Genomic DNA, 27,624 nt, shown 5'->3' with positions numbered 1-27,624 from the left:
TATTATTCACTATTTGTTTTTATTCTATCATAGGTGGAAAGAATGGGTGGAAACTTAGCAAATTGATACTTACAGTGAATAAATGTTTAGTCTTGAACTTTGATTCTCAAGAGAAATCAGGACCAGAAATAACTACTTTACTACCAATTCCTATGAAAGAGACTGGAGAGTTTTAGGCAATTGCAAGTTCAGCGTACACCAGCAATTTTACTGTGAAAGCTACCATCTTACTCTGCATTAAAAAAAATTGTTATAATTATTTAGAGTTTGCAAAGAATTTTTTTAAGAAATCAACTTTCTTGAGGTACAATTTACATGCTGTAAAATGCATCCTTTTTAGTGTAGTGCTCTGAGTTTTGACACACTCACACAGTCATAACCACCACCACAATGAAGATATAGATCATTTCCGTTATTCCAAGCAGTTCCCTCATGTTCCTTTTAGTCACCTCCGCTCCTTACCTCATCCCAGGCAACCACTGACTATTTTCTGACCCCATTGTTTCACAAAGCGTTTTTCACATAACTTTTAGAAATTTGATCCTCACAAGATCCCTGTAATATTATTAACATGTTGGTTTTACAAGTGAAGAAAGTAGCGTTCAAAGTTAAGCAACTTTCCAAAAGCTATGCTTATATGAGTAGTAGTGCTGGGGCCTGAACCCTCATTTTCTGATTCAGAATCCTGAATTCTTTCGTCGGCCCTTCCAGCTCCAATAGTCCCACTCTTCTCTGCATCATTCAGTCTCCCCCAGGTGGATCTTGTATTATGAGCCAGTATTTAGCTTTAATCTTTCATAGTAACATACTGGAGGGATTAGATCAATGTTTCTCAATCTTTTTTTGCATTATTGTTCTTCTAAGGATCCTTTTTAGACTTTTCTGGTCACTCACTGCCCCCATTAATTTTTTAAAATTTTGTGTAAATTTCAGGGGTACGAGTGCACTTTTGTTGCATGGATATATTGTGTAGTGGTGAAGTCTGGGCTTTTATGTAACCATTACCCAAATAGTGTACGTTGTACCCATCAAGTAATTTCTCATGCTTCACCCCCTTCCCAGCCTGTCACCCTTCCAAGTGCCAATGACTGTTACTCCATAGGTACACGTTATTTACCTCCCACTTATAAGTGAGGACATGCAGTATTTGACCTTTTGTATCTGAGTTGTTTCACTCAATATAATGGCCTCCAGTTCCATCCATGTTGCTGCAAAAGACATGATTTCATTTTTTATGGCTGAATAGTATTCCATGGTATATATGTACCACATATTATTTATCCAATCATTCATTGATAGACACTTAGGTTGATTCCATATCCTTGCTATTGTGAATAGTGCTGAGATAAATATACAGGTGCTGGTATCTTTTTGATATAATTTCTTTTTGTTTAGGTAGATACCCACTAGTGGGATTGCTGGATCAAGTGGTAATTCTATGTTTAGTTCTTTGAGAAATCTCCATACTATCTACCAAAGAGGTTGTACTAATTTACATTCACACCAATAGTGCCTAAGCATTCCCTTTCATCTGCATCCTCTCCAACATGTTGCTTTTTGTCTTTCTAATATTAATAATAATTCTGACTGGTGTAAGATGATATCTCATTGTGGTTTTATTTTGCATTTTTCTGATGATTAATCATGTTAAGCATTTTTTCATATGTTGGCCGTTTGTCCTCTTTTGAAAAATGTCTATTCATGTCCTTTACCCATATTTTAATGGGATTATTTGGGTTTTTTTTTGTTGTTTGAGTTCAGTGTGAATTCTTGATATCAGTCCCCTGTCGCGTTCATGATATTCAAATATTTTGTCTCATTCTACAGGTTATCTGTTCACTCTGTTGATTATTTCTTTTGCTGTGCAGAAGCTTTTTAGTTTAATTAACTCCCATTTGTCTGTTTTTGGTTTTGTTACTTCTGTTTTTGAGGTCTTAGTCGTGAATTCTTTTTCTAGACTAATGTACAGAAGAGTTTTCCCTAGGTTTTCTTCCAGGATTTTTGTAGTTTCAGGTCTTACACTTAAGTTTTTAATCTATCTTGTGCTGATTCTTTTATATGGTGAGTTAGTGTCATCCTTTGGGAGTATCATAACATCTTGTTTTGCATACTTCCAGTGTTTTTACACAGGTTTCTTCTCATTTGAAGAAACTGTCGCTGCTTCTCATTTTTTACTTTACTTTCATTTGGATGGGACTTATTTTTTCCCTTGAGGATGTGACTATAATGTTTATTGAGTAGGGCCATTTGGCTTTGCTTGGAGGTGCGTTCAGCGGTGAAAACTTTTGTTTGAATTCCTTGGTGGTAAACAGCCTTACCGTGGTGGCTTTCTCAAATGCTGTTTGTGGTAGCAGTCTGCCAGGCATTTGAGCAGGGTCATGGCTTCCTGAGAAGCCCAGGGGCAGACGTCACAAGAAGCTTATCTCGTTCCCATGCCCTGTGCACGTGTGTCAGCAGGTCTTTATTGGGTTGTGCAGGTCAGTCTTCCAGACCAGCAGGTGGTACTTACAGGTAAGAACCAGCTACAGTGATAGCAGTAGGATTTATGCTTGATTTTCTTTTCTTTTCTTTTTCTTTTTTTCTTTTTTTTTTTTTTTTTTTAGCCAAGAGAAGCTTTTAGGTGTCCCCGGCAATGGGCTGGACTATGGCATACACGGTGGTTTACTTTCCATGCTCAGCCTCAGGGGGAAGCTGAGCAGAACTGGACCAGGCAAGCCTGCACTAGCTCTGACAGAGGTCCAGAGGGCAGTCACTAAACACCTGGAGATGTGCCCAGGTGAGGAATAGAGAGACCCCTGCTGTGCACTGTCTCTTGCACAGGAAGGGTGGAACAACCCAAGCTCCTAATCCAGGCAAGTGAACATGGCTACCTCTCATTCCTCAGAACCTGTGAGGCTTATGCCCCTGTTGTGACCAAGAGAGAGAGCTAGGGCACTCAGTACTAAGTCACACACAGATTGGCTTTGTATTGCAAAGCCGTCCTTGTCAGCAAATGTCACCACCTGGGCAAGACCACGACTCTGGCAAATCTCCTGTCCTGATCCTATGAAGGGAGAAAGCACAACTCCAGCACTTGTGGGTGGAACTCGCTCTTCTCTCTGCACTCGTTTCTGGCTGTGAGGATCCTTCCTCTGCTGTAGCTCCAACATTCAAATCTCCAGCCCAGGACATTCTAATGCCTGCGGCGTCCACTGCAGCGAGGTTGCCAAATCCTGCCCAGTTGGTATGAACTATGATTAAGAATGGCATCCTCCTATCAGTCCCAGTTCTGGGAAAATGCCTGGGATACTTCCCTGTGCCCTTCCTTCCCGCAGTCTCCTGGCCTCTCCCCAGCCTCAGGCTCTTGATCCCACTTGTTTAAAATTTCCATCGAAAGTTCTCTTGTCTGCATCTGATCTGGTCACAGTGTGAGGGGTCATGGCCTCCTGAGATGCCACAGTGGCAGACATCAGGAGAAGCTTATCTTCTTATTGGTGACAACCAATCGGTGGAAAGTTTGCTCAACTTTAATTTTTCGGTCAGAAATGTGTGAGCTGAGCAAATTGGGATGTCTGTGGTGTTGGCTGTTTCTGCTATTAATTGTTGTTGGTCCTCTTCAATTAGGGCACAAACAAGATTAATTTTTTTCCTCACAAATTAATGTGGATGGACTGCCCCTGGGGCTTAATCTTCAACATCTTCTCATCCCTTCTTAAAACAATTTATCTGGACTAGGTGTGGTGGCTCATGCCTGTAGTCCTAGCATTTTGGGAGGCCAAGGCAGGAGGCCAGGAGTTCGATACTAACCTGAGCAACAGAGTGAGACACCCCTGTCTCTACAAAAAAAAAAAAAAATCAAAAACCAAGTTATCCATTTGTAAACTGCTGATTTCTTTGGGACATTGTCCACATAGACTTTCCATAAAGCATTAGTGGTTTCACTATTCTTCTACCCAAGGTTCACCATAAATTTGATGTTCTTGCTTCAATTTTATCAGAATTCATGTTGATCTGATAGGAACTCTTTGAAACTGATGTCTCATCCTTCTTAGTGCTTCAAACTAGAACCTGTTTAGACATGTTGTAATAAGTTGGTACAGGTTTATTGTGATGAAAAAAAATTTGAAATCCATGCATAGTAGTTCTTCATAATATGCATTTTTCATGAACTTTTTGAAGACCCCTCATATATATAACCAGTGTTTGCAATTGTATGCTGTTATAAAGAGAACAAATTCTTATTGAACTTACGCAAATAACCGTATTGCCATAAAAAGAATATTTAGGAATAGTTTTCGAATTTTGAAAGTATCAAGTAGGGAAGAAATGCTAGTGTTCCATTTTTTCTTTACCAAAGTATGTTTTACCCAATTACTGTAAGCTATAGATTTCTTACAAGAGAGAGGAAAAAGTTTCCTTAAATCTGGGAAACAAAGCATTAAAAAAATAGCAATGTTTCAAATAAAAAAGATGTAAAAGCCCATAATACATTTCATCAATTCATTTCTTCCCATGTAATTAATATTTGCTCTGTTTGATCTTCTTTAGCAATTTCACAAACACATCAGTTTCTTCATTAGAGTTATAGAAATTCTAACCAGTCCAATAGTATCTCAACATTGGCAGTAACTTGTACTTGTCAAAGTCCTTTCCATCTTTTCTGTGAACCTCCTCGAACCCACAGTGCTTTAGGGTTATGGTTGTTTACAAAAAGCTTTTAGAAAGACATCAGAATAAAGCAGTTAACTGTGGACAATAATACTTAAAATGGCCATGGTTAAACACCTGATGAAAATCTATTATAATGATACAGTTAACAAGCAAGTTTGGTTATTTCTGTGCCATACAATATTTTAACGTAACCAAAATTATGACTGATTAGCACATAAGATTTCTTGAAATTTCATACAATTTTGGAACACATATTAACACATTCATACAAATATAACTTAAAAATTAAAAATTCTTATTTGGCAATGTTTCCCATAAAATTTAACATATCAAATAAGCCTAATTGAGCCAATATTTCTCTTCTGTAATGTCCGAAAGTTAGTTCAAGATCAAAAAGACTTAATTTTGAATTTGATTTTGGGGTGTTTGTCAAAAATGAAGGTTCAAAACACTTGATCAAGAATAGTAGGATCACACAGGTCAATGTGAAATAGCAGTCATTCATTTAACCAGAGTGATAGTTAAAAGATTTTAAAAGTAGTTACATATTTGTGGGAAACCTTAACTCTGTTCCTCAACCGGAGACTTGCTTTTCCTAAGTAATCATTGACCTAAAAAAGAAAACAAGAAGCACAGGAATTATTGATAAAACACAGAATCTTTATTTTACAGATCAGTTAACTATAAAAGGTCTCATAATTTTTTATTAAGAGCAGGTCAATGCATCCAGAAAAGCTTGTTTTAAAATAGGAAACCAAATTTTAGTTTTGCAATAGTGTACTGCTGCTATCAAAGACTAATTTTTAGAAAAATCTATAAATAATTTTCTAATAATTTTAGCCAATTCGATCGCACACATAATTTTTTTCATGACATTTGTCTTCCACAAATCTTACTACAGCTTGCTTAAACCTTCAGTTTTATTCTGTACTTCCTTCTTGTTCATGTTGAAACAACCAATCATTCTACCTTAGGACAGAAGTTTAATTTACTTCTTCTTTCTTTTCATTTTGACCACAGAAAATTCTCATACAAAAAATTACTCTTTTTAACCTTTTCTTTTTTAACCAAAAATTCCTCCTCCTCCTTATAACGTTTTTTGTATCCCTTTCTCCTACTGGTTTCTTGTCTTATTTTTATTTCTTTCCTAAATCTTTAAATAACCTCTAAATTAGACAACATTACTGTTTTCAACAAAGTATTTCTCATGTTTTTTACAATTTTTCTCACCAAAAACACATCTTAACTTTTCTGAATACTTTGTACACAGAATTACACATATTAGAATTTTTAACTCTTAGTAACCTTAATTTCTAGTAAAAACCTAAGTAAGCAATTTTGAACTGTGACGTACCATTTTGTAAATATACACTTTATAATTTCTATAATGTACTTCTCATAGTACTTCTATAGTACTATGTACATAGTACATAGGACAATTTTTAATGTTTAATAACAGACCCAAATATATATACTTTCTCTATATCATATAAAAAGATGACTAAGTATATATACTTTAAATTTATTGTTTAGTACTTAATGTTGCAATATTTTGACTTAGAAATGATTCAGACATTTCCCAAACATCCATTACCTAATCATAACATGACTTTAATTTACTGAAAAAGATTTTTGAATCTAGAAAGTTCATTTATAAACTTTTATTCCATTTATATTCATCTAATTGTTCTTAAAAATTATGTCTGAATTGCTCATTAAACAAAGCCAGCCATCATCGCAAGTCATTTCTCCATTAACCATTTTATGGCATGTGGATGTTACCACCTAAGAAACAACCCTAAATTTAAATACATTGGTATTTTGCTTGATTAGAAGACACAATTGTTTTTGTTATAGCCTTACCAAGTTCTTTGCCCGCTGCTCAAGAGGAAGCCAGTACACTGAGACAGCAGGGGTTACGGCAGACAAAGTTTAATATCGCAGGCATGACACCGGGAGATGGGAGGAAATTCTCAAATCTGGTTTCCCTAGAATTTGGGAGAAAGGTTTTTTGAAAGATAGTTTGGCAGGCAAAGGGGTAGGCAATTGTATCTGCTGATGGGTGGGGTTCCAGGTGGAAACATAGGGGTGTAGAAATTGTCATCTTGTGCTGAGTCAGTTCCTGGGTGGGGGGTCACAAGACCTGGTGAGTCAGTTCTTGGTATGGGCCACTGGTCTGGGCAGATCAGCTGTTCCACTGGAATTTAGGGCCTGGAAGATAACTAAAAAACTAGCCTTAGGTTTCATAAGAGTGATGTTATCTATGAGAGTAATTAAGAAAGTTAATCTTTATGACCATCAGCTATGTGACTCCTGAGAAGCAATTACAGGAAAGCAAACCAGGGGACAAGGGCTGGTTATATTTATATTTTAACTGTGCCTATGCCTTTGCGGAGTTCTGGCCCTACCACAGTTCCCACCTTGTTGCTGTTTATTAATTTTATAAAAGGGTGGTTTCATTTTCATTAACCAACAGTATTAAAGTGGTCTTATTTACCAAAGATTTACCCAAGTCACATGGTATAAAAGGCATTTGAATGAGTTTTTATAATAAAATATTTGATTTAAGTGCTTTTTCTTTAAGCCAATTAATTAGAGCTCTTTCATGTATTTTGGTAGAGAAGTATCACATACACACAGACAGAAACAGATTGAATAGCTTTTATAAGATATATCATTTGCCAGTTTTCAAAGTTTCTCTCCTGCCTTTGGACTATCAGTCTCCTGATTATCTTTTCCATATCCCCAAATGGTTGTTAGCTAGGAAACTCTAAATTTTTACTTCCAAAGGGATGACTCTTATGAAGATGGGCTTACAAATGGATGTTTCCTTTATACATGTAAATTGATTTTACAAAGAGTTTCAAAATAACCAGCTAAATACCAGAAAGTTGTATTTTGGGGGCCATTTAGTCGATAGGTGCTTTTTCCAACTTCTCTTATTTCTTAGATTACTGACTCTGGGGTGGATCCCTTTAACAAATAGGGCAAAGAAGGCATTTTCTATTTCTGGACTCATGGATAGAACTCAATGTGATATCCCTCCACAACTGAAATTTTCCTTTCATTTCGAGGGAGAGATTGTACTATAAGACTGTGGTTTCAAGTAGAAATAGTGGTTCTGTTGTCTACTCAGATTGGATGACAACTGGCAGAAACTTAGCAGAACTTCCCTTGGAGGTCCGTCGGTCCTGGTGTTTAACATGGAGACTGTCAGAGGGTGGACAGCCCGTTGTTAGGGGTTACCCATGTGATATTTGGGGGCAATCCCATTTTCATTGTCCTGGTGGTTTGTACCAATAGCAACAATTTTTTGCAAACTCTTGTTTTAGGGGTTGCTTATTGGAGAAGTGCCCTGGGGCAGGCCCAAGGTCATTCTAAGTTATTGGTTGCCATGGAGCCCAAATAGTTTGAGGATGGCTTTCTAAAGGTCCCCATCAGTGGACCAGGTGGGGCCTGTCAATTCTGCCTCTTTCGTCTATTTTTTGATTTCCCCAGTTCCTACCAACAGGTGTACTAGTTGGTAGAAGTCAGATGTCCTGGGGTCACAAGTTCCAGTGAAGACCCTGACTTCTTCAAACAACTTTTGAAGTTCTTTCCTAGGTTTATGAAATTTTTAAACCATGACCCTGAGCTCTCTGGTTTTGTCCAGGCAATGTAAGTCACCAGGGGATTGTTTCCTGAATTTTCGGATGGTGTTATCTTATAAGAAAACGGTTTAACTGTTTTTTCAAAGAAGGATAGCTCATACAGAGAGTAGACTGAGAATAATCTGGCAAAGTAGGATAGAAGGGAGGAGTAGAAGTCATATCAGTTTTACCATCTTTGGTATGAGTGATATCTTGCATTTTTAGCTTTTTATTGGCTCTTCACAATGAACTTTTTAAAGAGCAATTTTAGAATCCTGTTGTTTGTTTGAGGCTTCTATGTGCCAATTAGAATAGCAATCCCATTCTCTCTGCCTAATTCCAGAGATTTGGGATTGTACTTCTCAGAAGAATGGTGCTGTTTGTCTGGAATTTTCTATATAATGGCCACTGTAATCCTGAATTATCTTTACTAATATTTTGTCACTTTTATAAATACTTGCAGCTTCTGGGGCCATACACAAAAAAAGGTGTACCTGGAAGGCAGAGTTACTGAGACCTTTAGAAATTAAGAGATCCCATGTTTATGTTGGATTTGGGGTCTCTTAGAGCCAAGATGTCTTTGGCTCTGAGATCTCAGCACGCAAGAAAAGAAGAAATAGGCCGGGCGCGGTGGCTCACGCCTGTAATCCTAGCTCTGGGAGGCCGAGGCGGGTGGATCGCTCGAGGTCAGGAGTTCGAGACCAGCCTGAGCAAGAGTGAGACCCCGTCTCTACTAAAAATAGAAAGAAATTATCTGGCCAACTAAAAAATATATATACAAAAAAATTAGCCGGGCATGGTGGCTCATGCCTGTAGTCCCAGCTACTAGGGAGGCTGAGGCAGTAGGATCGCTTAAGCCCAGGAGTCTGAGGTTGCTGTGAGCTAGGCTGATGCCACGGCACTCATTCTAGCCCGGGCAACAAAGTGACACTCTGTCTCAAAAAAAAAAAAAAAAAAAAAGAAAAGAAGAAATAAAGAGGCCCCTGCATTAATAACCTCCTATTGCAACTGCCAACAGTTATCTTAAAGACCGAGGGTTTTCTTGCCACTGACTTTCAGTCACTGCAAAGCAAAGGTCATGTGTCCTGCCACGGCACAAACTAACCCTTGGAATCCCACAATCAAGCGCTTTCTCACAGCACAAATGAACCCTTTTACCCTGTAAGCTAAAGAGGTAGACTAGAGAGGTCAGATTGCTAAAATACGAAAGAGAGCAGCTCAGGACCTGAGCGGGAATTACTCATGACTCCCAGGGCCCCACTGATGCAGGGGATGTCTCCATGAAGGGAGGAAGGCCCCCTGAACTCGTTTTTAAACCATGACCCTGAGCTCTCTGGTTTTGTCCAGGCAATGTAAGTCACTAGGGGATTGTTTCCTGAATTTTCAGATGGTGTTATCTTATAAGAAAACGGTTTAACTGTTTTTTCAAAGAAGGATAGTTCATACAGAGAGTAGACTGAGAATAATCTGGCAAAGTAGGATAGAAGGGAGGAGTAGAAGTCGGCTCTTGGCTTTGTGCTGGAAAGAATTTGAGAGCGAGCCAGTGAGGGAAAGAAAGTTTATTGAAGGACCCAGACAACAGATCCTACTCCACAGAGTAGGGATCCTTTGCTGAGCAGGAGGGGATCCCTTATGAGGCAATGGTAATGTTTTTAAATGTTCAAAAACCCCATTAGGAAATAGCCATAGTGACCAGCGTTGTCTTGTGGTCAGGCCATAAAGATTAATCATGAACTCTTGTCACAGAAAGGTTTGTGCAAACAGTTTGTAAGGCATCCGGCTTAGTATGATCCCAGGCCAGCAACTTGCTGGTGACTTCCTTGTTTGGGGAGGTCAGGGTATAGTATCAGCCACAATGGCTGTACTTAGGCTCTCTCTACGTTCCTTTCTGCCATATCCCTATATTACCATGAGGAAGACAGAGGAACCTCTCCCCAACCCCCCCAAAACAGGTCAGCACCTTGCCTGTGTTCCTCCAGGGGTCTCAGGGTCATCAGTAGTCTCCTTCAGGTACTTCATTGGTCTCATCAGATCTGTCAAAAGACAAAATTACAAGAAATTTAGTTTGAAGATCTCAATTGGCTTTATTTGTGATTCTAGAACCAAGCAACACTTCATTCCATAAAATGGAATAAATGTTCCAGTGAGTCAAGCAGAGGAGGTTGGTTTTGCAGACAGGTAAAGGGCTGAGGAAAGCAGAAACAAAGAACAAAGAGCAGGTTGCTCATTTCAAAGTCGCTTTCCTTGCAAGGTAGGAAGTGGAAACAGCAGTAGAGAAACGACTGATGGGTTAACATCAGGTTTCTTCAGGGTAAGGCTCACAGCAGAGGTAACGTCATTATCGAGCCAATTAAAACTGGCCTGTTTGGGGAATTACGCTGTTACCTCTCCTGATTTCTTTTTCTGGAATTTGAAGGGCAGATAATAACTTAGTTTTGGTTTGCTGATATGGAATTTTAGCATGGATGTCTCCATTTTGATACTTAGCCTGGTCTATTGATGCCTAGTGCAGAAGCTTGGTCCAAAACAATGGTCTATAATTTTTATTTCACAGCCCTCTGGATTCTTGGTTCTGCCCTCTGAGTCATCCTTCATTTTTAATGAAACAGCACATTGGCCACCGAGGAGGGATCTACCATCCTGCTTCCTGCCAGTAGAATTTTGGGGCTCCATCGTCTCCTGTCATTTTGTACCTTCTCTGTTCCTTTCATTCCAAGTTGGCAGCATTTCTGCTGAAATAAATGTTTCAAAAACTTTGCGAGTCTTCTGTAGATTTCACAGGGCTTCACTCCATTATAAAAAAGACACATCCACAGATCCTTTCAAAATAATCCCTTCTGTATCTTTGGTTCATGCTAAAATGGCTGAGGGACAATGCCTTTAAATTCCTAGAGGCCCTCTGGTTTAATTGAAAGGATCTGTGAGAGACACCCGGCATCACTTGAAAGGGACCTTTGTGTGACTGAATAATACGAGCTTCTGATCTTTCTGAGGTTTTAGCAAAAGGTTTATGTAGTCACACTCTCAACCTGTCTGTAGAGCCTGCTTTCCTGACAGTGATCTCTTAATTTTAGTGTCTTTTGCTCTCCTGGAAGTCTGATAATTTTTAAAATCAAGTCCTGTTTCCTTTCAGTGTCAGTTCTTCCCTTAATTTCCTTCTCTCTCTCTCTCTTGGAATTTTACTGTAAGTGGCAAGAAGAATCCAAGTAGCATTTTCAAACCCTTGCTTGAAAAATCTCTTTAGCTATATCATCGCTTACAAGTTTACTTCCCGCATAACTGTGGCATGCAGTTTTGCTAAGTCTTCTGCCTCCGTAACAAAGATTTCCCTTCCTCCAATTTCCGATACCATGTTCCTTGTTTCCATTTGAGCCCTCACCAGCAGCATCCTTAAAGTCCAGATGTGTTTTCATAGCCCTTCTCTGTGATGCTACCCAAATTGTCCCAGTGTTCGGTTCTGAAGTTGCTTCCACATTTTAGATACTTGTTACAGCAGCACCCTATTTCCTGGTACTAAACTCTTAGTTTTCTGCTGTTGTGTAACCAATCAGCACAAATTTAATGGCTTCAAATAAACATTTGCTACCTCTCAGTTCCCATAGGTCAGGAATCTGGGCACAACTTAACTGGAATCCTCTGCTCTTTCTTTCTTACAAGGTACCAGCTGGGCTGCATTTTCATCTAGAGGCTTAGTTTGGGGGATAATTTTCTTCCAAACTCAACGCAGGTTGTTGGCAGAGTTCATTTCCTTGCACGTGCATGCCTAAGGACCCCAGAGCCTTACTGAGTTCTTCAGCTGTGTGCCACCTGAGGTCCCCATAGTTCCTTGCCACGTGGCACTCTTACAGGCTCTCTGATGACGTGGCAGCTTATTTAAGACCAGCAGGAAAATCTCTCGCTTCATTCTGTTAAGACTGAGTCTCATACATTGTAGCATAATCATAAGAGTGATATCCTATCACCTTTGCTAAATCCTACCGGCCAGAAGCAAGTCATGAGTTCTGTCTACACCTGGGGAAGGGCAAGTATATACAAGGGTGTGACTCACTGGGAGGCACCTTAGGATGTGTATCCCGCAGGTGGTCTAATAGGCTGAATATCGGTCCCCAAAGATACCAGGTCATAGTCCCTGGAACCTGGAAATGTTACTTATTTGGAAAAAAGAATCTTTGCAGATGTGATTAAGACAGTGATCTTCTGCGGAGGTGGGGGAGTACTATTAAATAAACATAATCACATATATCCTTATAGAAGTGAGGCAGGAGAAAATTAGACACATATATAGAGGAGAAGGCCACGTGAAGATGGAGCAGAGAGAGATTGGAAGATGCTGGCCTTGATCAAAGATTGGCATGATATAGCTACAACCAAGGAATGCTGGCAGCCAGCAGAAGCTAGGAGAGGCCAGGATCAGCTTCTCCTGTGTAGCTTTCACAGGGAGTGTAGCCCAGCTAACATCTTGACTGTAGCTCAGTAGGACTGATTTTGCCCTCTGGAACTGGAAGACAATAGATTTCTATTGTTTTAAGCCACATAGTTTGTGGTAATATGTTAACAGCCACAGGAAACTATTAATAATACAGATGAGTATTCAATGATACCCAAGTGTTGCCTTTTTAATGCATTTTTCACTGATTATTCAATGAGGCTATGTGTCTTTTCATAAAGTTATTGACTGTTCAGATGTTTTCTTTGAGTTTTCCAACTCATATTTTGTCTCTTTTACTTTTGGACTTACTCTTTTTCTTATTGATTAGTAGGAGTTCTTTACATAGTGTAACTGCTAATCTGATGTCAGTTATACATGTTACTGGAGAAGATATTTATCTTCTGATCTGTAGATTGACTTTTTTTTTACCTTGTTTATGGTGTGTTCTGCATTCATATTTGTTTTCAACTATTTTTATTATGGAAAATTTTAAACATACCCAGAAGACGAGAGAATGGTGTAATAGATCATCTACATGTCCATCACTCAGTTCAACAATGATCAGTATTTTTTCCCAGAAGTATTTTTTTTTTTTAGGTTTGTACTTTTTGTGCATTATCTAAGAATTCTTTAAATAAAGAGTGAGTTGCTGTTACATTGGTATGGCTGAGTATTTCTATTATGATAACACTCTTTTTTGCTTTTATGTAAATGTTATCTTATGTGTAATAATTTTTAATGTATTCAAAACATTTCTGGCCTCAGTGTTAATATCTTCTTCCTGGACAGCTTGTTCTTATTCAGGGCAAGCTATTGATTCAGATCTTGGGAACTCACCAGCTGTCCCAACAATGTCATGCATGTTACCATAGAGCTTGTTGAAAATCTCATGTAAGAATTAAGAAGGCAAGTCATTCAGGAGATTTCAAAATATGCCTGAGTCAGCTATGTAGGCATTTTTGTTTTTACGAAATAATTCTCAATTTTTTTTTTTCTTATTTCTAGTGTGCCATCTGGGCTTGAAGGCATGAAAGAACAGGACCTTTGCAACAAGATAATGGCTAAAATCCTAGAAAATTATAATACCCTGTTTGAAGTAGAGTATACAGAAAATGATAATCAGAGGTGTGAAAACCTGGCTAGGCTTATCATAGTAAAAGTAAGTAACTTGGTATTTAATTTTCAGTATTGCTATTAGTTTGGATAGAAGATTTCATTTAAGTTATTCTTTGTCATAAAAATTCCATATGAATATAACTTCAGATTATTATTTCTAATGTGTGAGTTCTTCTTAGGAAATCTATCTGATCAAATGTTTATTAAATTGATATATAGTCTTCTAAGATTCAAGAATAATAGCAATTGTATATTTCCTAATTGCTATAAAATCGTCTCTAAAGTGCTCACATGAGCCCAGTGTTGGTCAGTTGGTTGGTCCCTTTTATGGGAGCCACAGTAGGGACACGTGCACACGGCCGTGTTCAGGAGTGCCACCTTACTAACTAGACTGCAGATTCCTGAAGACAGTATCACTACGTCTTTTTGTTTCTCTTGCGTTCAGCACACTTTGAAGCTTAACCTCTGATTTTGAAGTCCCATATGTTAGTGGTTGATAACAATCATCAGTACGGAAGAGTATTTTAAAGACCCTCTAAAGGAGTCCCTGACAGTATTATCTGAATCTTTTTATGCATTGACTGATAATTTATAACATATTCTTTATATATTAGGTAAATACCTGTAGGTCTCCAAAGACCTACAATTGAGAACCAGAAGGTAAACATCCCAACCAAATCCTCCAGATGTGGGAAAAGAGGGAAAGGACCTTCTTTCTTTCTCATTTATATTGCATTAAATGATGATGGAGCTGATAGAAGAGATTGTCTTAGGTTTCCTCAGACTTATCAGATTTACAGACCACACCCTACTCTTGTTGGTTCGTATCACAGTGAATGGTAAAACCAGGGGTTCTTGGTGTGGGTACTTGAATGGGGGGGTGTTTTCATCTCTTCTTCCAGTAGAGGCCGTGACTTTGAAGAAGGATAAAGAGGTAACGGGTGTCAGGTAGCACCCTACTGAAGCAGGAAAAGAAGACCAAAACTAGGTTTTCTTAACTGGAGCTCACGCTCTTAATACAACAGACTCCCTGTAAGAGAGAGAGGGCATCTCCTGAGAACTGAGACAATGCATTTAGCAGGCATCTCGCCAACTTGATAAAGAGAACTTTAAACTGAAATTTGAGGTAAGGGAAGAGCAATATTCAGATACAATGAAATATTTGGAGAATATCAGGTATAACCTAAGTGAGGGGCAACACAGTAGCTGATAAAAATCTCTCATTGATTCACAAGAGAAAATAAGAAAAAAAAAACACTTCAGTTTTACTACAGAAAAATTAAATGATTTTTTAAATAGAAAAAAAAAATATCTCCCTTAAGTTTTTTTCTTCTGGTGCCTGTAGTGCTTTGCATAGGATCTCTTTTTTAAATGTTTCAACTAAATCTCAGATAAACACTTTGAACATTCATACTTCTTTGCCAGGGCCCATAAGATAATGAGGTAAAACTATATTAATTTAAAAAAAATACGAGGTTTATATTTTTTAAAGAGGGCTTTATTTCTTGTGAGGGGGTCCTTAACCCGCAGTGGCCATTCTCACAGGCTGGGAAAGCACTACTGTGGCCACGAGCCAGGAATACGAGTTTCAGAGGAGTGACAAAAGGGAACAGGCTTATATACTGAGCGAGGGTGGCTAAATATACATGTTTAACAAGCCATAGGAGGAGTTGTGCATATTTATAAAGAGAAAACACACGTGTATAATTGTGCTTTACACCTCCCAGCCTGTTGGCACTGGCAGGGAGCTCAGTTTGAAGACTTTTTTCTGGGGTTCTCTTGGCTGAGATGGGTCTGTTCCATTAGTTGGGGGGGGGGGGACTTAGGATTTTATTTTTAGTTCACCTCCAAAATACAGTGGAAATAGATAAATACGATCTCTTAGGCATGACAGACTCACTGAGATACAGCTAATTGCTAGAGTATACCAGTGTGAGATTACCTCCTGTGTATGTGGAACAACAACAGCTGAGATCTGTGGAACAGTGACTTGCTTGGAGATCTTTGAGCGACTAGGTTTAAACCTGGTGGAGAAAACAGTATAAGAGTGCAAGATAAGACACATGAACTGATAATGCTGTGGGAGCCAAATACAGGTATTTTAGGTAGATGAAGAATATAACTGCTGCTCTCCTAATGCAAGTTTCAGATCAGGCCTAGAGGTAGACAGTCATGATTGGAAATGTGTGTTTTTTAAGCAGAATATTTGGTGCCTTTTTTTTTTTTAATCTTTCTGGTAGTCTCTTCTCTGAAAAGACAGAGAATGCAACAAGGGAATGTGATTCTCTGGACTTAATTACAGCCAGGAAGAATGAAATAGCCATTTTAAAGTTCATAATAATAAAAAGAGACCATGCTAGTCACAGCTAGATATGCATATCTGGACAATGCTTAGAAAGCAGGGTTTTTTTTTTCAAATTCCAAAGGTCATAGAAACATTAGATAGAGACTAAAAGGAAGCTGGATTAAAAAGGAATGGGGAGATTCCCAATGAAATCACTAACACACTGAAAAAGAAGAAAAATGGGAGGGCAACTAAAGAAAATTTATGTTTCACATGAGCTCAGCTTTGAGAAGGATGTATGCAAAGAGGAAATGGGCACAAAACAAGTGATAAATACACAAGAGTGACAGACATAATATCTGATGCAATCAATATAATTGTAAAGTTATGAAATTTGGGTTCATAAAAGGATTTGCATAAATATGCCAAAGAGATCAAAATAGTAGTTGAGTTGAAAATCATCCACAGATTGTAACTTCTAGCACAGTATGAGATGTCAGTGTGATGTAATTGCCAAAAACACAAATTTAAAGAATAAAATTGTCTCACTAAACTGGGCATAGGTTAGGAAATAGTGGTAGTATTATGCTAGATTCTGAGTACCACATCCTGACTCCCCAAATAATCACTACCAGTGCTCATTTATTGTCACTAAATATATATTTGCCTGGATGACTGTCTTTTACATCAATTATCATACTGCTGATGGCTTTTAAGTCATAGCTCTCGCCCCAGCCCATCTTAAAAGCCATAGAAGTCATATTTCCCAATACCTATAAAAAGCCATGTTGGTACTTCAAATGTATCACACCCAAAACGTCATCTCCAAAACCTGTCCTTTCCAACTTTAGTTTGCCGTCCCTTGGCCTGCTACCGTAGTCAGCTCAGGCCACCATAACAAAATAGTTTAGACTGGGTGGTTTAAACAGCAAACATTCATTTCTCACAGTTGTAGAATCTGGGAAGGCCAAGATCAAGGTGCTGGCAGATCCAGTGTCTGGCGAGGGTCCACTTCCTGGTGTGCCGTGTCTTACTGTCCTCACATGGCAGAGAGAGGAGAGATTCCATATTCCCTCCTTTTGTTATATGGCCATTAATCCCATCATAGGTGCCCCACTCTCATGACCTAAGCTGACCCTGATTACCTCCCAAAGGCCCCTCTCCTTCAAATACCATCACATTGGGCTTCAGGATTTTAAGACTTGAATTTAGGGTGACAGAAACTTTCACTATGTAACACCTGCCAAACTAGAACCCCTTGTTTTATCCTAACTCCTCCCTTACTGTTCCCACTGGGATGCATATTCTGCTTTATACATTATCTCTTGAAATGAATGTCTCTTGTCCACCCCACTAGCACGCTTTAGATTATCCCTTATAGCCACACAATTTCACTGTTACCCCACCTGTAGGCTCACCTCTTCCCATCTCCTTCCCACCAGTAATAGAATGATGTTCCAGAAAAACAAAGCTGATCATACTCCTTCTTTACAGAAACAAACCTTTGACTGTTTTGCCTCCTGCTCCCTTTGTGACAATATAAAATTCAGACTCCTTAACTTAGAATTCAAGCCCTTGGCACTCCATCCGTCCACAACCCAAACTTTCCCCATTAAATAATGAATGAATATTGAATAGCTCTTGTTTCCTTCCTACTGCTTGGGCCCCTTTAAGTCTTTTTTGAGGACTTTTCTTTCTCAGTCATACTTCAACATTGCTATTTCCTAGGCTCGTTCCTCGGTTTTAAATTGAGAGCTCTGCCTTGCATACCATGCATAGGTATCTAACTTCATAGAGGTAACTTGCACCTGCACATACCATGAATTGTCTTATCTTTTCTTGCCCTTGAAGGTCTAATGTTCCGTTTGTATTCTGGGACTTCACGAATGGCCCGTCCATTCACAGAATTGCTCTGGGTTCCTATCCATCAGTCACCGTTATGTTGAAATCTAATCCCCATGTGATGCTATTTGGAGGTGAGGCCTTTGGGAGGTAATTAGGTCATGATAGTAGAGCCCTCATGAAAGGGATTACTGGCCTTATAAAAAGAGACCTGAGAGCTGGCTTGCTCTCTTTCCACCACATGAGAATACAGTAAGGGTCCACAGTAGAACCTGACCGTACTGGCACCCTTAGCTCTGACTCGGCCTCCAGATCTGGGAAAAATCGATTTCTGTTGTTTGTAAGCAGTCCTGTCTACGGTACTTTGTTATAACAGCCCGAATTGACTAGACCTGTTAATTCTACTGCCTAAGTATCTTTTAAATCTCTCCTTTCTGCCCCAGCCTCACGAGTCCTTCCTCATTACTTCTCATCTAGGCAAGAGAATTCCACACCTGGCTCACTTTGACAATTACTTGGTGACCTTAGACTGTTTTGTGCTGCGATAGCAGAATGCCACTGACTGGGTAATATATACTAAACAAATTTATTGCATCACAGTTCTGGAGGCTGGGAAGTCCAATATCAAGGCACCAGCACATTTTAATCAGTTCTTATTTCAAGATGTCGCTTTGAATGCTGCATCCTCTGGGGAGGGGAATGCTTTGTCTTCATGTGGCACAAGGGCAAAGAGGCAAAAGGGGGCCAAACTCACACTTTTATAACAACATTAATCCCACCCATGAGGATGCAGCAATTATTTCTTAAAGGCAATTAAATTTCAATGTGAGTTTTGGACAGTACAAACATTCAAACTATAGCATGAACCCCGGACCTGCTGAGTCAGAAACTCATAGTAAGCTCTTAAAACTGTATTTAAAAAGCTCCCTTGGCAATTCTAATAATCAGACAGATTTGGGAACCAATGAATCCTTGGGGAACAACTGGCAATAACCCCCTAACTGGTTTCCCTGACTCTAGTCTTCCCCGAGACTCCATCCTCCCTTTTCTGTTGCAGAATTAGTTTCTATTGTGCGAATATGAACATGTCACTTTCCATGTCAAAATTCTGCCATGATTGGTGACGTATCCCCGTAGTATAAAATCCAAATCCTAGCATGACAAGGCTTCTAATGATTTCAGCCCAAACTAATCACTAAATAGTCATTTGGGGCTATGGCATATCACTGAGTTGGGGTGTGGTGATTATATATTAACTTGGGTTTAAAATTTAAATCTGGCTATAAAATAATTATGCTGATTTTCTTATGTGACTCGTAAGCAAACCCTCAAAACAGTTATTTAAAAGTGCTTTGAGCAAAACGAATATATTAGAATGGCCTTCCATGGTGATTAGTTTGAAGGAAGTGCTCACTTATTAATATGTTATGGCAAGTTTGATTACAAAGTTCAATTTTTTTTTTTTTTTTTGCATTTGACTTCCAGGTCAAAAAGTTCAATCTTATGTAAAGTCAGAATCACTTGTCATATAAACTGATATATCACGTAAGCTTCCTGAAGCGTTTCCCACACCTTTTTTATGCCCAAAAACATTCATTTAGGGTCACAGCCTAAGCACAATTAACTTAAGCAAACGTTTGTTCACTTTTGTCTTATTGAATGCAAGGCTGCTCTGTGCAGGGCTCTGGACTATGTGCTAGGGAGCTTCAGAAAATGAATAAGACGTGTCCCTGTCCCTACAAGAGCTTAGAGTCCACAACAAACTAACTCAGTGCAGGAACAAAGGGGCAAAGGGAAATTAAAAGGGGTTTATGCCAGACGTTGTGCTAAGTTCTATATGTATTATCTGATTTACTTCTCACAGTAACCTTGTAAAGTAAGTAATCTTAATACTACTTCACAGATGGGGAAATCTACGGGGTGGATTGTTCAGGCTCACACAGCAGTAAATGACAGAGCTGGGCTTTGAAATCAAGAAAGTACTGATTAGAGGCCAAGTAGAGAAATAACCAAAATCTTAGAGTTTTAAATTGGACCGTAAGCATTTATACATTTACTTATTTGTTCGGTGAGTATGTATTGTATTAATAGCAACTTAGTCAGGGAAGTACTTGAACTCTGTTCTTCTGACTCTAGTTCCTGTATGTTTTCACTACTCTTAGCCTTTTCTGTAGACTCTCAAGAATACTCCAAACTTCTGGGCATCAGGGAGTCATAACAGGGATTGAAAGGTATTGTGGATTTTTTGTTGCTGCTGTTTGCTTGTTTTTAATTTGGTTGTATTGTTTCTTCCTTTTATGTGGGTAAAGTTATACAGTGAGAATGACTAACTAGCACCCACCAAAATCTATGTGTTAGAATTTTGAGTATCTATGAACTTAGAGGTAGCACTAAATTAGAATTCATTTGCAGTTTTCTTCAGATGAAATCCTTCTTTGGATAGTGGTTATACTTTTTAGATAGGTTCTGAAACTGAAGGTTAAAAAACATTAAATGATATTTAGGAAAACCAAAGATAAAATCCCATGAAGAATGTTGTTTTCTGGAATGACTCAAATGGGCACTTTCTAGTAGTGGAAACTGATTAGATGAATAGGAAATGTAAAGCATTAAGTAACAAAAGTAATATTAAAAGTTACTGCCTAGCCTAGAGTGCTTTTATGGCTCCAGTTTTGAGATCATAGTCATATATTTACAATTCGGATTGCTATTAATTTCTTCTCCCCAGACATTTTGTTTTATAGAGTGATTACAGATAACCGCTAGATAGTCATATCTGCTCAGGAATCATTAGAATTGATTAGATATATCTGCCAACTGTTAAATTCCTTCTTTCCTATTATGGAGAATATTTAACAAAATAGAGACTAAATTGCTTTGGCTTATGAAAACACCATTATGCTATGTAACCTTTAAACTGTTTACAGTGAGATGGCAATACGTTGGAACTGACATCTCAGAAGTTGCCTACTTTAAATCATCATACCATGTGTATTTGACAAATAGGAGACACTCAGTAAAGCAAATATTTGCAGATTTTTCAAGGACTACTTATATTTGCTATAGAACTGAATTTCTGATATTTTTCTTCAGTTGATTTGCTAGGAATGGAAGTTATACTTCTGTGGGCCAGAGGTACCTAGTAATGAACGTCCCTCCAGGGGTGGGCCTTAGCCAGTGACTGAGGAGTGTGGGGGTGTGAATGCACAGCTGCTTTACTCCTTGATGGAATAATTCCGGGGTGTGTGTTTTATGCTGTTCCCAGAGCTTTCCCCTAAGTTTAAGCGTCAGAATCACTGTAGTAGCTTAATAATGACATTCCTTATTGGCTTTCTTCTCTCTATTATCACCCCCATTCCTCTCCTGAATGACCTATTAATACATAAACTACTTGCTCTCAGTTCCTGTGTCAGTATCTGCTTCTGGTTGGGTGAGTGTGGGTCCAACTAAGGCATCTCAAATTCTGCTCCCTCTATCTGCACTCCAGATGCAGTTAATTCCCATTTCCTTTGTTGTCTTGTGAAACTTTCTTCTTTAGAACATTCTGCCTTGGATGAATTGTTGTTTTCTCTTATGTTGTATTATAAGTTCATCAAGAGTAAAAACAATATCTTATATTTACTTTTATATTGGCCTTCCTCTAAAAGTTCTGGAACAATTTATACAATCTTGTGCCTTCCAAAACACGTATTCTTGTTCTTTATATTTACTCAAAATGTCCATTAAATTGCACTGTATTTGTCCAAATGGAAATTAAATTTACTTCAGGAAAGTCATATTAACTATCCTGGGCGTTAATAATTATTTATATTTCTAGTGCATATAATAAAAGTTTGCTTAACAGACTTCCACCTACCTAATTTGCATATGAATCAATTCTCTCATTCCCTTTTAAGACATACTGACTGTTCCTGGCAACTCTGAATACTTGTGACTATACACCTGCTCATTACCAGTTGTACCATATGCTAACCAGAAATCAATTGTGTTTGTTTCCAAACCTGTTTATGCCAGTTATTATTTTTATGGTGTTCATATAATTTAGTTAAACAAATGCAATGGGAATGCAACAATACAGCTATTTCTAGGAAAATGTTGTCAGCGTAGTTAATGCAAGCTTCTGTAACAGATTCTGAAAGTTTGGCCGCTTAAGTAGTCAAAGTTTATCACTCATTTTGCAGCCCAGTGGGTTGGACAGCCCTCCTCCGTCTTAGACCAGCCCGCCTCCAAGGTTGCCTCAGCAAGGAAAGGGTAGGATGAGAATAATTTGGAGTACTTTTATGGCCCGACCTGGAAGTGGCTTGTCGTATGGCTCCCAACCCAACTGGAAGGGTAGGGAGGCTGAAAATATAGTCTTCCTGGTGCCCAGAGGGAGAACATGAGGAAATACTCTGGTATACACAAAACATTATCTCCACTATGAGAGCTCAGCTGAATACTTTGGAAAGACTCAGTAATAATTACAGGCTTTATGTTTTCACTGCATATAGTTGATACATTATGATTGTGGCTTATGCAAGAAAGAAGGTGTGGAATTCCAAGCTATTGTCTATTCCCAAGCGAATAACGCTCACATCCAAAGAGTAGAGAATAAATGTACATTTAAGAGTTTTAAAGTAAAAGAATTTAAAGTTTTGTATGGATTATCTATTATGATTTCCTACTTTAGTTTACTTTTCCTGCAGCATTTCCTGATCTCGTTCAATAGGAAGAATTCTTCTAGAGAGGCAGTATTGTGTGCAGATAAGAGCAGGGCTCTAGAGACACACTGCCTGACTTCAGATTCCAGCACTGCCCCTTCTTAGATGTGTGACCTTAGATGAGCTACTTATGCCCTCTGTACCTCAGTTTCCTTATGTATGAAATCAGGATAGTAAAAACACATATTTCATAGGGTTATTTTGAGGATCAAATGAGTAAATGTGTAATCACTTAGAAGAAAGCCAGGCACATAGTAAGTACTATATAAATGTTTATTGATTATCATCCTTACTGTAAAATTTAAATTCACAATTTTCTATTGAGTACCTACACCATAAGAGACACTATAATAAATATTTATGTAACTCAAAGCATTTTAGTTGAAAGCAACAAAAACCAACTTGGGTTAAAATTAGACTGAAGAAAAGAAAACGTAAAGGGGCCGGGCGCGGTGGCTCACGCCTGTAATCCTAGCAATCTGGGAGGCCGAGGCGGGTGGATCACTCGAGGTCAGGAGTTCGAGACCAGCCTGAGCAAGAGCGAGACCCCATCTCTTCTAAAAATAGAAAGAAATTATATGGCCAACTAAAAATCTATATAGAAAAAATTAGCCGGGCATGGTGGTGCAGGCCTGTAGTCCCAGCTACTCGGGAGGCTGAGGCAGGAGGATCGCTTGAGCCCAGAAGTTTGAGGTTGCTGTGAGCTAGGCTGACGCCAGGGCACTCACTCTAGCCCGGGCAACAGAGTGAGACTCTGTCTCAAAAAAAAAAAAAAAAGATCATGAATGTAAGCTGGTTAAGAAGGGAATTAAAGCAAGGAGGGAAGAGGTAAAGAAAAAGAAGGGAATTGAAAACAGGAGGAACGCACAGGGGATTATGTAATAGGTTAGAAAAAGGATTTGATTCCTTCATTCAGTTTACTCAGTCAGTCAACAATGGACTCAACAGCTGTGTGCCAAACCCTGTTCTAGGCACTGTGGATATACTCATGAACAAGACTGACCAAGTCCCCTCAAAGCAAGTGTAATTTTAAGTCAGATATTTCTCAGGGCTGTGGAGAAACATAAAAATGGGTAGGGGGATGGAGAGCAACAAGTGGGAGGGGAGAGCGGTGGAGATTAGAGAGGACGCCCAGGGAAGGGAACCCGCTCTAGCAAAATTGAGCAAAGACCTGAATGAAGTGAGGGAGTGATCCTGGGAAGAGCTGTGGGAGTAGTGTGCTAGGCTGTGGGGACAGTGAGTGTTTTCTTTGTTTTTTAATGTCATTAGTAGTTAGTAGTTTGAATAGTAAGGCCAAAAAAGTCATGATAAACAGGGTATTTTTCCCTTCCCTGTTGTATTTTTAAGTGGTGTTTTCATGACAGTGACACAGCTGGTTTAAGCAAGTAGCTTTTGCACAAAAGTCATTAGAGTGAGCAGTTGGTTCAGTCAAAAGCCTCATTTAAGTGGACCAAATGTTTAAAATAAATATAAATATACTGTATATGATGTGTTCATGTCCAACTTGTTTGGCACTCTATCCTCCAGTGCCCGGCATTGGAATGGCACCCTCTTCAATTAGGAAGAGGATTCAGTTAACATCTGTGAAGTGAATTTTTATGCCCACATACAGTTTAACACTTAGAAACACAAACTAACCCCCTTCAAACTTTTTCAAAGAAGTTCTTCTAAGGGAAGAGTTTGAACACAAACCCAAGGTCTCTTCCCTTTACCCTGAGAGGGTGGGGACTTGCTTTAAATGGCTTTGTAAAAATTTTGGATATAACTCACATACCATATAATTCACCCTGTTAACGTGTGCAGTTCATTGGTTTGAAGTATGTTCGCAAAGTTGTGCAACCATCACCGTTACCTAATTCTAGAACATGCAGTCACTCCACGTCCCTGCCTTCTCCCAGCCCCTGGCAACCATTAATCTACTTTCTGTCACTAAGATTTGCTTAATCTGGACATTGCATATAAGTAGACTCACAAAGTTTATGTTCCTTTGTGTCTAACTTCTTCCACTTAGCATGTTTTCAGGGTTCATCCGTATTGTAGCAGTTACCAGTACGTCTTTACTTTTTATAGCTGCGTAGTACTCCATTGTGTGGCTCTATCATATTCTGTTTCTCCGTTCATCACTTGCTGAACATTTGGATTGTTTCCACTTTTAGGCTATTGTGAGTAATTCGACTCTGAGCGTTTGTGTAGAAGTTTTGTGTGGTTGTAAATTTCCAATTCTCTTAGATACTTATCTACAAATGTAAATGGCTTTTGAAAAGTACAATTTATCAAACATTTTATCTTCATATTTCACACTTCATATTGTATGTTTTAAAAGAATACATTGAGTTACTACTAGTTATTTACTTCAGCTACTGGTTGAATTATTTTACCTTTCTCAAGAAATCTGAGTAGTGCTGGCCTTGCAGGAAGATGTCACCTGTGTCCTGTGGCTCTGGAACCCCCGGCTCACTGCTTGCTGCATGGGAGGGGCCGCTGTTTCAGTACCATCCTGGTGGGGTATTAGGATTGCAACTCTGAACAGGTGGTGGTTTTTGTCTTTTTATGGATAAGTATTGCTTCTTCCTTGAGCCAGATCTCTTGACTCCCAGTTCATTTCTCTGACTGCTAAACTTTACTTCGTCTGAATTTAAAATCATAAAACAAAAAATAAACATAATTCATATAGATAACATTTTCAGATAAAAGTTTAGAAAAAATGCTTTCAGAATCTTATAGGGAAAAGCTGTCAGCCTTGTGCTCATTAACTCACAGGGACAGAAAGGAAAAATAGGAGTAATAAATACCATCACTTCTATTTTGTGCATAAGTAAGAAAGAATTATAAGCATTTGTAAACTCTCAGTCATAAACAAAGGTCAACCATTCCTATTCATTTCCCTGAACAGCCTTGTTTCTTCTCATCACATCCTAGCATTGACATACCAGTAATTTCAAAAAGGGGTACAAACATTAAACATAATTATATTGTCCAAGTGTAGCCAAATTATGCAATGGATTATGCAGTTAATCACTTGGCTCTTCTAAATGTCATGCTGGATATAGTGTATCCCTCTCACAGTGAGTCAGAAGCAGGCATGGGCTCATTCACTATTTCCAGTAAGTGGCTTTACCAGCGGCAGGTGCTGTAAGTGGTGGGACAGGGTAAGACCGGAATGCAGACTTACTTGGGCATCTCAGAAATGTACCCTTTGGTCCTTCCCGGGGGCTGTACGTGAGGCCGTAGGCGGCTGAGGGAGTTGGCAGCACCTGCAGCTACCTCCCAGCTTGGAAGAGGCTCCCAATTCCCGACAAGTCAGGGAATGTTTGTTCCTAGCACAAACCCAAGAACAGGTGCTGTTCTGTGGTCCGGGCATGCGTCTCAGCTCCGCCACTGTCTATGTGATCTTGGGCATATCACCTCAGGATCCAAGTCTGTCATCTGTACGATTAAAGGCGTAGACTAGTTGACCTTTAAAAAACACTTTTGGCTCTAAAATGCTATGACTCCACTGCTTAGTGGTTTAAGATGTCAAGTGGATGAGATGTAGTATATAAAGGTAATGAGAGCCCAGGCCTTAAAAATCATTACAGAACCATCTTTGAGTCCTATGTGACACTGGGCACGTTTGCTTAACTTCTGTAATCCTTCACTGTGTTGTCCTTAAAAGGGTGATGATGATGAATGACAGTAGTTCCTGGTTCATAGGGTTCTTGGGAGTAAAAATGGCATTGTGAATGCAGAATCTTTAGCACCGTGCCTGACACATTGTAAGGTGTGATATTTATTAGTAGTAAGTAATATTGTTATTTTCTTTAGGGACATTTTATCCTAATAATACATGAAGTAAATGAATATATTTCCAGCAAGTTTAGTAACATTGTAAAGTATACAGACTAAATTTTTTTAAGATTATAATAATTAGTTATAAAGGAAACAAAAAAAATCTATGATTTAGCTTACTGAATTGTAGGCACAGTAAGGGAAGAAATGGGATGCAGAGGATTATGGAGCAAGTAAAAGAAATCTTACTTTCCGCTTAGCTTTGCCTTGTCTGTAATCTTCCTTCTATGTATTGTTTTCCTATTTCAATATGGAGATAGACTCATCTGTGGAAAATTTAGCTCAGTTAATGCCTGTTCAGAAGTGAGGCCCTACATTATTGAAAAAACAAACAAGATGATTATTGTTTCTGTTTATCATGTAGGAATAAATAGTAAAGCTCTATAACTCCATCTAAGCTGCCTCCTTGTAATTTCTGCCATTATTTTTGCAAATACTGTTTTGGTGTGAACCAAGGACTTAAAAGTTTAATAATTTCAGAAACAGATACTCATATATTTTTCCTCAGTTATGGTATTAGTATGAAACTATCCCTATTCACTAGTGGTTTGCTAAGTTAGCTGAAGGAATTTAAGATGAAGTATGTAAAGAATCAGAACCCATCTGTAAAATATTGTGAGGGAAGTTGGCGACTTTAAGTTTGTTGGTTGATATCTTGGAGAATTAACTATTCGTTTCTCAAAAGAAGAGGTGAGTTTTCTGTAGTGGATGTGTATGTGATAAAGTGACGGTGCCGATAAGATTTCTAATGCTCATCTCTGAACACATATGTCCGGTGTGCCCCACAACTCCATCACTGCCTTGTCTTACTTTAGTGCTGTGTGTGACACATAAGAGAGGAAAAGTTTTGACTCCTCACTGCAGTCTCACCGGCTTCTGATGTGATCAGCTCAATCCAGAAATGCCTTGTCTCCATTAAAAATTGCTTCTCACTACCTTGTAATTATTTCTGGTAAGGGTAAATGTTCTTTAATCTCTAATGTTTCTTTATATACTTCTTTTATAGGAGGCCAGCTGTAAGAACTCCCTACCGATCGTTTTAACAAAGGCCTTGGAAAGAGACATGCCCAAACCATCTCCAAAAACCAAGGTAAACTGTATCTGCTCTTCAGGCTACCCTGTGAAACCTTTAGCATGGCTCTTCAT

General features: G+C 38.7%; 1 protein-coding gene across 5 annotated transcripts in view; it reads left to right on the top strand.

Annotated features, from left to right (window-relative positions):
• FAM13A (family with sequence similarity 13 member A) overlaps nt 1-27,624 on the top strand; it is a 180,172-nt gene that overhangs the window by 39,436 nt on the left and 113,112 nt on the right. For 4 of the 5 annotated variants that reach the window (XM_045536820.1, XM_045536829.1, XM_045536823.1 and 1 more), the window contains exons 5-6: nt 13,714-13,867; nt 27,485-27,568. In XM_045536820.1, coding sequence (XP_045392776.1) covers nt 13,714-13,867; nt 27,485-27,568 — 238 coding nt within the window. The remainder of the gene's footprint in view (nt 1-13,713; nt 13,868-27,484; nt 27,569-27,624) is intronic. The other variant, XM_045536824.1, reaches the window with a different exon arrangement.

Source organism: Lemur catta, chromosome 24, assembly GCF_020740605.2.
Source record: "Lemur catta isolate mLemCat1 chromosome 24, mLemCat1.pri, whole genome shotgun sequence".
Classification (NCBI taxonomy): Eukaryota; Metazoa; Chordata; class Mammalia; order Primates; family Lemuridae; genus Lemur; species Lemur catta.
The sequence above is the reverse complement of the archived record's forward strand: the minus strand, read 5'-3'. Positions and strand labels throughout refer to the sequence as shown.